Here is a 12,193-nt window from a genome sequence, read left to right on the forward strand (position 1 = left end):
CCTTGTTTTACTATTTCACAATTTTAATCAATCTTTCTTTCAAGGTACAGTACGTACAGCACATGTTACGAAGGCTTGCAAAAAAAAAAATACTGAAATAAGAAAAGAAAATAATGTTTTTCTTCACAGAGATACTGAGGTCACAGGGATTTGGTTGTGAGTCTCAAATACTGCATTTCTCAGCAGCATCAGGAATACGGTTCATTCAAAGTCTGAATGCTAATGTAATGTTTCACGACTGCCTGCTTCACAAAGCAAATAAAAAAAAAAATCCTTTCAATTCAGCAGTGGTCTAAAAATGTGCCTTGTCAGAGGAAAGACACAAAAAGGCACTTAAAAATCAGAAGAAAAGGGTCGACAGATAAAAAAGGATCATCATTTCATTTTTATACATTGAAACTAAGTAAGGAATGCTAAAAAAACTAAGGCACATGGGTTTGAAAGTGCAAGCCAATAGAATCACTTCTGTTTTCTCTTAAAGAAAAATAGTTCACCCAGAAATAAAATTTTACTTACTCTTTTTGTTTAGGAAAAAAGCTGAAAATCGGTAACCATTGACTTCCATAGTAAGAAAATGAAATGCAATAGAAGTCAATGGTTACAGGTTTCCTATTATTCGAAATATCTCCTTTTGTGTTTAACAAAACAAACTCATCATGTTTTAAAATAAGAGTGAGTGATGACAGAATTTCTGGGTGAACTACCCCTTTAAACCACTCCAGAAACTCTCAACTTTCCTCTCGGAAAAATCGGTCAATGATTTACTTTCTGGTTTCATTCACCCATCATGCACTGGACCATTGATGATTGCAGGAGTTACATCTGATTTATTATGGATCCTCAAATTCCATTTAATTCAGTCCCTTTGCTATTAATAAATCATTCATATTTGTGCTACTAGAGGAATATACAATGTCATCAGTCATTTAATCAGTTAGTGTAGCTTCAAGCTCTTTAAATCATACTGTGATCTGCTACTTCCCTATTTCAACCACAAAGTGTAACTTAAGGCACCGTTTGGTGGAAAGAGGAACTTTAAAACAGCTATTCGCCTTGAATTATGGGATTATCCCCTGGATTGACTCCAGACCAAACAGAAAGACGAGGGATGCTAATGAGAGGCGATGCTAGCCATCACCAAAATTGGCAATTAACTAGTAGTGATTGGAGTTTATTTTACAGTAATAAATACTGTAAGAGCTAAATATAGTTAAGACGTGGCACAAAGTTATACTAAGGAGCTGGGCTTAAGGTGAAGTTGAGTAGAATAATTAAATAAAACGCCTGTGGTTGTTTGTTGGACTACAATATAGTGCAGGGCTTTTTGTCCTTGAAGGGGTTTTCTGAGGCGGGGATGCCCATGAGCAGAGGGTCGTATTTGGCGTTTTCTCCACAGTAGCGCATCAGGTCAGCGGAGGCCTTGGATACCTGGAAGTGGTAAGAAGAGGATGTATAAAATGTTTGGTGGGATATTTGCACTTGAGTTTACACTTGCAGTTTCATTCCATTGACTTGTATTTGTGTGTTGTTTATGAATGAAAGTGATGGGAAACGCATACAAAATATTGCTGTTCCAAAGTTCAACAATGGTGAAGTCTGAACTGCAAATTTCATGGTATAGTATAGTATAGTATAGTATAGTATAGTATAGTATAGTATAGTATAGTATAGTATAGTATAGTATAGTATCAGGGCTTGACATTACCTTTTTTGATCACTAGTAGTTTTCCAACATTACTAGCCACTCGCCATTTTCACAATTTTGTTGTTAGGAAAATATAAATTATATGCATAATATTTGAGTTTGGCATGCTAAAATTACCTAATTTAGATTTTGTGATTTCCACTTGCCTCCTCATTCATTTCACTTTTTTGTGTATTGTATTGTGTTTGATCTTGCTCATTGAGCCTAAGCAAATGAGTTGTGGTTTCATAGTGTTGCATTGCAGTTAGTTTTTATTTCTCATGACTTTTCAGGGATCAACACTAAGAATTTACCCAAATTTTCTTTGGCCACACCAAAAAAATAAATAAAATAAAATTAATATAACTAAGCCAGTTAGTTTGCCAGAGATTGGTTGCAGCTGGAAGGAAATCCGCTGATTAAAAACTTGCTAGGTAAGTTGGCGGTTCATTCCGCTGTGGCGACCCTGGATTAATAAAGAGACTAAGCCGACAAGAAAATGAATGAATACCTAAGCCAAAGAAAGCAGTTGAAAAACATACAGTGTGCGATAATGAAAGGATGATCATGTGAAAGGTTAAACCGAAAGCAACCTGCTGCTTATAAAAAGACCTTAAAAATCTGCTCTTGAAAGCAGCTGGACTGGGTGCACGTCGCTTTTCATCCAGTCTATTTAAAAAAAGAACAGATTGTACCTGTTAGATTTCACCAAGAGTCCTGCAAGAACTCTTTTTTTGCCATTCCAGATGACTTAATCGATAAGTTACTTAAGTCACTGCAGAGATGTATGGATGCAGTCCTCCAAGCTCATGGGAGCCATACACAATATTAATTCTTTTTCTACTGCACCATGACTTTTAAGAGTTCACACTTAACTGATGATTGATTATAAGAAAGTTTGGCATGCTGTCCCGGGAGACAGCCCTGAGCTCAAAAGTTCCTTAAGCCCTGGGCTCCCTCCCGTTTGCAGGGCGAGAGGGAGCTTTGAGCTCAGGTAGATCTCGACAACTCCCCCCTTGATAAGAGCTGATGACTAAAATTAATGCTATGAAGAGATATGCTGCACGATGAGAGTTTGACTGTAGTACTAAATTTAGATTGATCAATTCACTTGTAGTGCATGTTTTTGGAATGTGGGAGGAAACCGGAGAACCCGGGGAAAACCCACGCGAGCACGGGAAGAACATGCAAAAAAGGTGGAGAGGTAGGGGTGGAAGGGGGGATTCTTCTAATCGAAAATGGCTGTAGTGAGAAACCCTGGCTCTTTATAGTGGGTAAGGAATGGCCTGATTGGTGGATCATACAGGCCAATGCAGAACCAGCCGTGTTCAATCATACACACAGGATCCTCTCGAAATTAGTTTATAAATAAACTTCACTTATTTTCTATACTGTACATTATTTCTGCTAAGTGACAAGACTTTTGTCTAAGCAAAGTCAGACCTCACCGTCCAAATTAAATCATTAAATAATGTTGCGTTGGCAGGTGTATTTGTCTGTGTGTTTGTCTGTCTGTCTCTCTCTCTCTCTCTCTCTCTCTCTCTCCATCTCATTATAACTGCAGGCCCCGCCCTAACTACACAGGCGACGTGCCCAGGGATTGGATGAAGAGACCCAAGGCATTCTTTAAAAAGGGAACAACTGGCGTGGGGCGGGAAAGCGAGTTTTGTTGGCGTGTTGTTTTTTAATTGATGTGATAAAGTTATTCCTGTTGCTAACTTGTTATCATTGAATGTGTTTCCTGTTCTGTTGTATAAGTTTTGACTTTGTGCTGTATATCCATCCGTGTTTCCCCTTCTTATTATTTTATTTTTGTTTTTTTTTATTTGTTTGTTGATTAATATTGTAAATATATTGTACACAGTAAGAGGCAGTAGAGGTGGACGCCACACTTTTCTTTTTGTAAATATTTTCTCCTGTTTTTGTTCTTAGTCAGGAAGGTAGGTGTAGATTTTGTATTTATATGTCTGTCATTTTATTATGTGTAGTAAGTTTCACTTGAGTGTTTAGTTGGTGTGTAGTTTTTGTTCATTATTTTTCTGTGGGTTCACTCCAATGTAGTTGGCTTCACGTTTTTTTTGGGTGATAAAAAAAGAAAAAGACAAAAAAAAAGACAAATAAAGAGACCCCATACAAAAGGGTCATAAAAGTGAATTTTATTTGTCAGGTGTTCTTTTATGTTGCGGCCTTGACCCTAGACCAGGGTCGTAACAATATCAAGTCCTGATCATATTTTTTTTTGGTAAAATAAGCGTAATCTAGAGGCCTTTGCCTTTTATATAAGCCACTTCTGATACTAAATGATCAACTAGAAGTCAAGTTATTATACTGTATGCTGTTGGATAGGCGATAAGACTTTTCCCAGGTAGTGTATAACAAAAGAAATCCATGGAAGTAGAAGTCTGCAGTTGAAAAAACAAAATCTTCATGTTAAGATTTCTTTTCTTTTTAGACTTACTCTAGTGATCCACCTTTTTAAAACTGACTTTGTGGCTTAAATAAAGTAGAGGACTAACCTTTATCCTCTCGATACTGGCCTCGACTCTCAGCTGCTGTACCATCCTCCTAGCATGAGCCAGATTGTTTGAGCCCGACATTTTAGAGGACATTTTCAAAACCATATACCTGCAACAAAAATAAAATAAATGCAGTTACAGACTCTACAGATGTCATAAAGCACAAATCACAGCAGCAAAGACTGCAACATTAGTAGCATTAGGGAACAGAACATGCCTGACGCACTGGCAGAAGGTTACGACAACACTGCATTGACAAAACACCAGAACAGTAACAAATCAAATCTAAAGCAATTTTTCTTATAAAGACTTATAAAATGAATTCAAAAGAGAATGGTCTGCACAATTAGACAACATCTGACTGAACTGGAGTCAGTATTTAGCACATGTTTTGTCCTCTACACTCCTCCACATTCACACAGACAGGAAGGTTATGAACTAGCTACGCAACAATTACTGACAGACACTGAAATGACGGTTGATTCTCAGCAGATGAAATGATGAAACCTTCTCAGAAAGCAAACTATTACAGAAATGTGTCTAATGTGGAAAACACATACTGCCCTGAGCTTTTAGTGATTTACCTCCACTACTGGATTCATTATGTTATGACAGTTTCGTTTATTATGCAGTTGCGTCAGGGCTTTCATTTTGAATATTGTTGTTGCTACTTAAACTAATCTTCCCTGAAAGACGTGAATCTTTAAAGGTAGTTCGATTGATTAGCCAGTCTAACAGGATGCATTGAAGGAATAGCTTCTGTGATCAAAGAAGGGATGGGTGAGAATGCTTGGAAGTTTAAAATTCTTCTTGTTTTTTTAAACATTTAATGCTTTAATTAATAACGTATAAAAATGTCTCTCTCCATTCAATACATAATCTATTTTAAATGGAAGAAATCGTCCCACGCTGGAATCAGAATCGCACCAGTGAGCCAGTCATTGAGTCTAATGATTTCCTTAAATTTGTAAATGAATGTAAATATATCAATTCAGATTTAATTTCAGTTATATTACTGAATAATATTCAAATGTTTTAAATTTGTGAAGAAATAGAATAGAATTTGCAAGCTCTTATACTGCGTCTGTTAGTTGATGTATTATACGATAGAGCTTTGTTCACCAAACAAATGGTTATAATTGGTTTTGCATTGTAAAGCTTTTTGGTGCAGATCCAATACAACATGAGGCCAGGGATGCGAAGATTACCTGATTTCTGTAGCCCCTTTCACACATACAGACCTTTCCAGAAAATTAGACACATTTAGCTGCTAGATGTTAGTCAGATAATATTTCTATGTTCCTTCTTAATGCAAACTGTGTAAAAAATGATTGATAAAATGCTTATGATAAACCGCTGTTTGTTTACCTTCAAGCTGTTTGAAATGTGCACATGAAGCAGAACACACACATAATAATATTGATAATTCCTTACATTTATATAGCGCTTTTCTGGCCAGTCAAAGCGCTTTACACATAGGGGGGAATCTCCTCATCCACCACCAGTGTGCAGCATCCACCTGGCAGCCATTTTGTGCCAGACCGCACACCACACACCAGCTGATTGGTGGAGAGGAGACAGATTGATGAAGCCAATTATGATTTTGGGATGGTTAGGTGGCCATGATGGACAGAGGCCAGTGGGCAGAATTGGCCAGGATGCTGCCGTTAAACCCCTATTCTTTTCGAAGGACATCCTGGGATTTTTAACGACCACAGAGATTCGGGACCTCGGTTCAATGTCTCATCCCAAAGACGGTGCTCACTGAGCAGTATAGAGTCCCCGTCACTATACTGGGTCATTAGGACCCACACAGACCACAGGTTGGGCGCGTCTACTGGCCACACTATCACCACTTTCGGCAGCAACCTAGCTTTCCCATGTGGTCTCCCAACCAGGTATTGACCAGGCGCAGCCCTGCTTAGCTTTAGTTGGCGACCATGTGAGAGTTGCAGAGAGCTAGCTGTCGGCTACATATTATGTACGTCTCGACAGGTTGGAAAATGACCAGCTAAATCCAGCTAAAACCAGCTTGACCAGCTGGTCATCTCCTAGCCTGACCAGCTAAGAGCAGGCTGGAAATGGCTGGAAACCAGCCTAGAAATGGCTAAAACCCCTCTAAAACCAGCCTGGTCAACCAGCTAAAACCAGACAACTAGCCTAGGCCTGTTTAAGCTGTGCACACTCCGCTCCCAATATGCGCACATCTCCATTGGAAATAATGAACTTGCGTGCGGAAAAGACGCAATATTTGAATGGCCTGCTGCTTTAGTTAATGCAATGTGTGTGCGTATTAACCTCTGTATTGTTACACTTGTTTGTTTTATGCAACAGAACCGCGGCATTGAGAAGCCTCTATGATTAATTAACTGTAATGAATTTAAGCATAGGTAATAGTGAAATCGGCTAATCATTGCAACCCTACATACAATATCAGAGCATTGTACATAAGACCTTCCTACAAACATATCCAAATGTTTTCAGCTGCCTGCACCACTTGCTTATGGTCACTTGACTCACTCTATGCGCAGCCTTCAACTGCAGCTCGTGCTGTATTGAACGAACACACATCACTTCATAACTAAAGCGACCATTTTTTGACTGAACTAAATTTATTTTTGATGTCTTGGTCACACTATTTGTTGGGCCAAAACAAATTGCCTTGGGGGTTGGGTTCGGCCCACAGCCGCCAATTGAATAGCCCTGCCTTAGACTATAATTGTACAACCAAAATCTATAATCGTTGCATCCCTACATGAGGCGGCAACTAGCTGGTTAGCATCGATGCTAGATGTTAAGCATTGACTTGGTGTGTCCTGTTGCTATTTCCTGGGTGAGTTCATTAGGAATATGTGCCCAAGGATACATTTTTTAGTACTGACAAACATGTGCTAAAAGGCACATATGACTGTGTTTTGTGTGTAAAATGAAAGCTATGATGTCAGACTTGGGAAGCAGAGTAGACCGGAGTTTGAGTCTGGTGAAGGACCGTTACAGAAACCAGGTAAAATAAAACCCAAAAGGGCAGTGTGAGATCATAATGCAACCATGCAGCAGTGATAGCTTTTGAAAACACTATTGGCTGAGTTATGGAAAGGGTGCGGTGGGTCAGTCGATATCAAGCTGATATACTATGCACAACGAGCCAACCGGATTCTCTAACGGACACGCATAAGAAGGACATTAAGATTGGCAGAAATGTACACAGTGGCCTTTGGTGGATTTATTAGAAATGGCATAAGAAAACATGCCCTAATAATGTGTTTGAGGTTGTCAAAAACATACACAGATGCCTCTAGTGGATTTTGAAAAAACTGCAAAAACAAGTAGTCCTTTGTACGTATTTCTTGGTTCTCTAGAATGCATTCCTTGGCACATAAGTCTAGGTTACATAAAACGATCCTGGAATCAAAAATCAAATACAGCTAATTATGTAATCCACATACAAAAAATTAACCAAAGAGCTCTTACACCATGATCTTATTACTTGCCCATTCTTTTAATATTTGTATAGAGCGTTTTTCTTCTTTCCCACATCCGATCGGGTAAAGCAGCCATCTTGACCCACATGTAACATACCATTCAAAAGTTCCAGTAATAAGCCACACATATAACACTTCCAGGTTCCTGCATTGCCTGAACTTCAAATTACAATGAGGCAGTGAAAAGCATCTATTGTCACTTCTAAACATTGTAACAAAGGCTTATCCTCGCTGACTTCTGGGTAAAGGAAGAGGAAACATCAAATCATTGTTTTCCTCTGATGGTGTTTTGTTTGTTTTTTTTATTTCAGACGGGACATGTCCTACTTTACCTGGCTTGAGGAAGATTGGCTCTGAAATGATGCCAAGCACTTACAAAAGCAGGACAGTGTTACGGTGCATGCCATGGGGAAAGATTACATAAACGCAAACTCTTCCGGAAAAACATGCAGAGCCTAACTGTCCTGTGTAAGCCATTTAAGTTCAATTGTGCCAAAACAACAGATTTTTGAAAATATTTATGTATATGCAAGATAGAAGAACAACTGCAATTTAGCATACAGGTAATATAATGGCAAAAACAAATTTATATATATATATATATATATATATATATATATATATATATATATATATATATATATATATATATATATATATATACATATATATACAGAAAGTCTTATTTGTTTTTTTTCAGCTAGAATAAAAGCATTTTTTAAAACTATTTTAAGGACAAAAATATTAGCCCCTTTAAGCTATTTTTTTTTTTTAGAGAAGCTACAGAACAAGCTGTATAGAAGTGTCTTGAAAAATATCTAGTCAAATATTATTTACTGTCATCATGGCAAAGATAAAATAATTGAAAGTCAAGATTACATACAATAAGATTATTGTGCCTCTGAAAAAGCTCAAATCAGTATCTGATTAGCTAATTAACAACATTTAAGTTAATTGGAGGCACATCTGTAGAATAGTATTTAAGGAAAACCTCAAACACACTGCTTCCTTGTGTGACAACATGGGAAAATCAACAAGCCGGAATCAACAAAAAAGCCAGATTACAATTTGCTAAATTACACTGGGAAAACGAACAATTTTTGGAAACATGTCCTGTGGTCTGATGGAACTAAGATGGAACTGTTTGGCCATAATGACCAGTGTTACATTTGGAGGACAAAGGGGAAAGCTTACAAGCCTAGCAACACCATCCCAACTGTGAAGTAGGGGGCGCAGCATCATTTTGTGGGGCTGTTCTGCTGCAGAAGGGACTAGTCCACTTCACAGCATAGATCATGAAGAAAGAACATTATGTAGTACTGAACACTTCTGGTGCTCTTAATGTAATTTTTTGAGTGATTTCAAATGTGGAAAACTTTTCAAATTAAAAATTATTTAAAAAAAAACTTTTAAATATTAAAACATGCTTTGCATGATACACTACCTGACAAAAGTTATATCGCATATCCAAGTTTTAGAAACAACAAAAAATAACTTGACTTCTAGTTGATCATTTAGTACAAGAAGAGGCTTATAAGCAAGGCAAAGGCCTCTAGATTACACTTATTTTACTAAAATAAAATCTGATCAAGTCTTGATTTTTAATTATTTAATTAGGACAGTAAGGTCTGACAAAAGTCTTGTCACTAAACAAATAATGTCACTAAACAAATAAACATTAGAAATAATGTACAGTATAGAATATAAAGTCAAGGTGCAGTGGAAAAGAATTAATATTGTGTAAGACTCTTTGAGCTTGGAGGACTGCATCCATACATATATGCAATGACCCAAATAACTTATCGATAATGTCATCTGGAATGGCAAAGAAATCATTCTTGCAGGACTCCCAGAGTTCATCAAGATTCTTTGGAATTATCTTCAATGCCTCCTCCATCTTACTCCAGACATGCTCAATAATGTTTATGTCTGATGACTGGGCTGGCCAATCCTGGAGCACCTTGACCTTCTTTGCTTTCTGGAACATTGATGTGGAGGTTGAAGTATGAGAATGAGTGCTATCCTGCTGAAGAATTTGCCCTCTCCTGTGGTTTGTAATGTAATGGGCAGCACAAATGTCTGATACCTCAGGCTGTTGATGTTGCCACGAACCCTGCAGATCTCTCGAATAACCCATACTAAATGTAACCCCAAACCATGATTTTTCCTTTACCAAACTTAACTGATTTCTGTGAGAATCTTGGATCCATGTGGTTCCAATAGGTCTGCTGCAGTATTGGTGATGATTAGGATGCAGTTCAACAAGTGATTTATCATTTTCCAACAGATCAATTCGAAGTTATAATTTGTTGCTCTTACAACTGGGATCGATGACAAGACTTTTGTCAGGTAGTTTGCATAAAATGTAAAAATATTTTTTTAAAAGGAGACCATGGCTGTGTCCAAAACCGCATACTTCCATATTATATAGTACGCTAAAATCAGTATGCGAGCCGAGTAGTATGTCCGAATTCCAAGAATTCGAAAAACAGTATGCAAGAAGTACCCGTATGACTTAATACTTCCGGCGAGAATCTGGAGTGCCCACCCCATGCATGCTGCGCTATCCCATGATGTCCCGCGAGATAATTTATGAATGACAGTAAAGCGACGCAACTGACGCAGGTAGGTCACGTGACCATGACAAAATGGCAGATGTAGTACGTCTGAATTCCATTTATACTTTTCACATTCATACTGTATAGAACGTACTTTTCTGACGACCGAGTAGCACGTTTAAATTCAAATGCAGTACCTACTGAGTAGTAGGCGATTTCGGACGCAGCCCATATTTAAAGGATCCAAAGAATTCCAAATTTATTCCAATTTAGCTGGAAATTACGTTTTTCAGGTCTATATAACCTAACAGTTACTAGAACAGACAAACAAATAAATATAATTTAGTTTTATAAAAGATGTGGATAACTGAATACAATAATTTTATGATACTCCCCCTTTTAAATCACATTTATATGAAGAAAATTAAAGAATGTAATAAAAAAAAGTTTTACAGAAATTCTTGCATTTTTCCTCCATATGACAAGACATCTTTGAAAATTTTTTCTTGCTTTTGCACCCCTAAAGCAAGCAAGGAACATTCCTCAATGGTTTATTGTGTCTAAATAATATGCTGGAACATTTAGGCTAAACATAGCAAGAGAAGATCCAAAGTACACAGAATGCCATCATTTACTGTACACATGCTGGAGTTTAATGATGTTTTATGACGAATTTTCATTTGTTATCTTTTAAATGATAAGATTACATCTTGTGGCTCAGGTGAGGAAAATCTGCTGAAGACTTTACATTGAGCATAAGGGTGTAAGGATGTGTGATTCTGTGTCCTGTTGGCTCTGGGGTCACCAACGGCTGCCATTAAACATGTTCATTCAGCAGATGTTATCAACCAGACTCACTGTCACATTATCTGGCAGAGACACCAGCACGACCTGAACAACTGACACACCGGAGGACCGCAACTCATTCTCACTCAGCACATTTGGACACATCACACCTGCTGGTGTAGTGTTCAATAGGGCTGGACCTAATGTTGTTTTTGGTGGCCTGTTTTTTAATTTTAGGGTGCTTTCACACCTGTGAATCGATTCAGTTGTTCCGAAACAGAGATTACAATTTTTTTCATTGTTGCTCTTTGCTCTTGGAGCGGTTCGCTTTCACACTGCAAAGTTTCTAATCGGACCAAAAGGGCTAAAACAAGTCACGTGCGAGTAAACTCTCTTTACATTGGTCAGAGTGTCAGGGTTTACTTTGCAGCATCCCGCTAAGCTGTCAGGAGAGGTGGTGGTTTGGTGATGATTGACAGGGTTCGCGCACGCGACGTGTCTGAGGAGAGACGCGGTGGGGAGGGGTGAGAAGGGTGCACGACGATGTCAATTTGAGGACCGGGAGGGAGACGCGAGATTACCGGGAGATCATCACTCGTTTGCGGGCATCCGGAGACTCGCGAAACTTCCCGCCCTACTCATAATTCTCTCTTCATATAGCCGTAAGCCTATTACATATCCATAAAACACTGTGATATAACCGCGCTCGGATCGGATCGCTTTCTCACTGCAATCAATCTGCTCCAGAGTTCGTTTCAATCGAGCCGAGACCACCTCATTCAAGCGATCTCGGAGCGATTACTTTGGCGCGGAACAGATCGCAATTGCCCTGTTCACATATGCCAAACGAACCGCACTAACTGGGCAAACGAGATACGTTCCGAAACAAAAGTGTAGGTGTGAAAGCAGTTAGTGTAGGTTCTGTGTCAGATGTAACTTTGTTTGCTGTCATCTTCTAATTAAAGCTGCGGGTGAGGCTTGAGAAAGCGACATCGCCTGTGTCTGCACAGTGCGAACTTACTGCAAAATAGTAATCATAATAATGCGACTAAACAAATGACGTTCGTCTTGGTCTTCAAAAATGAAAAGACATTTAGTCTCGTTTTATTTATTAACAATACTGCATGGTAATTATAATTAAACTCATCATTTACAATGACCAGCATT

At 38.3% G+C, this 12,193-nt stretch overlaps 1 protein-coding gene across 2 annotated transcripts in view; it reads right to left on the minus strand.

Moving 5' to 3' along the window:
• gng12a (guanine nucleotide binding protein (G protein), gamma 12a) overlaps positions 1 to 12,193 on the minus strand; it is a 51,866-nt gene continuing 39,673 nt past the window's right edge. For both annotated transcript variants that reach the window (NM_213312.2, XM_073914975.1), the window contains exons 2-3: positions 4,201 to 4,309; positions 1 to 1,428 (exon numbers count right to left, since the gene is read on the minus strand). In NM_213312.2, coding sequence (NP_998477.2) covers positions 1,303 to 1,428; positions 4,201 to 4,305 — 231 coding nt within the window. In that variant the 5' untranslated portion in view covers positions 4,306 to 4,309 and the 3' untranslated portion in view covers positions 1 to 1,302. The remainder of the gene's footprint in view (positions 1,429 to 4,200; positions 4,310 to 12,193) is intronic.

This window comes from Danio rerio, chromosome 2, assembly GCF_049306965.1.
Source record: "Danio rerio strain Tuebingen ecotype United States chromosome 2, GRCz12tu, whole genome shotgun sequence".
In the NCBI taxonomy this organism is placed as follows: domain Eukaryota; kingdom Metazoa; phylum Chordata; class Actinopteri; order Cypriniformes; family Danionidae; genus Danio; species Danio rerio.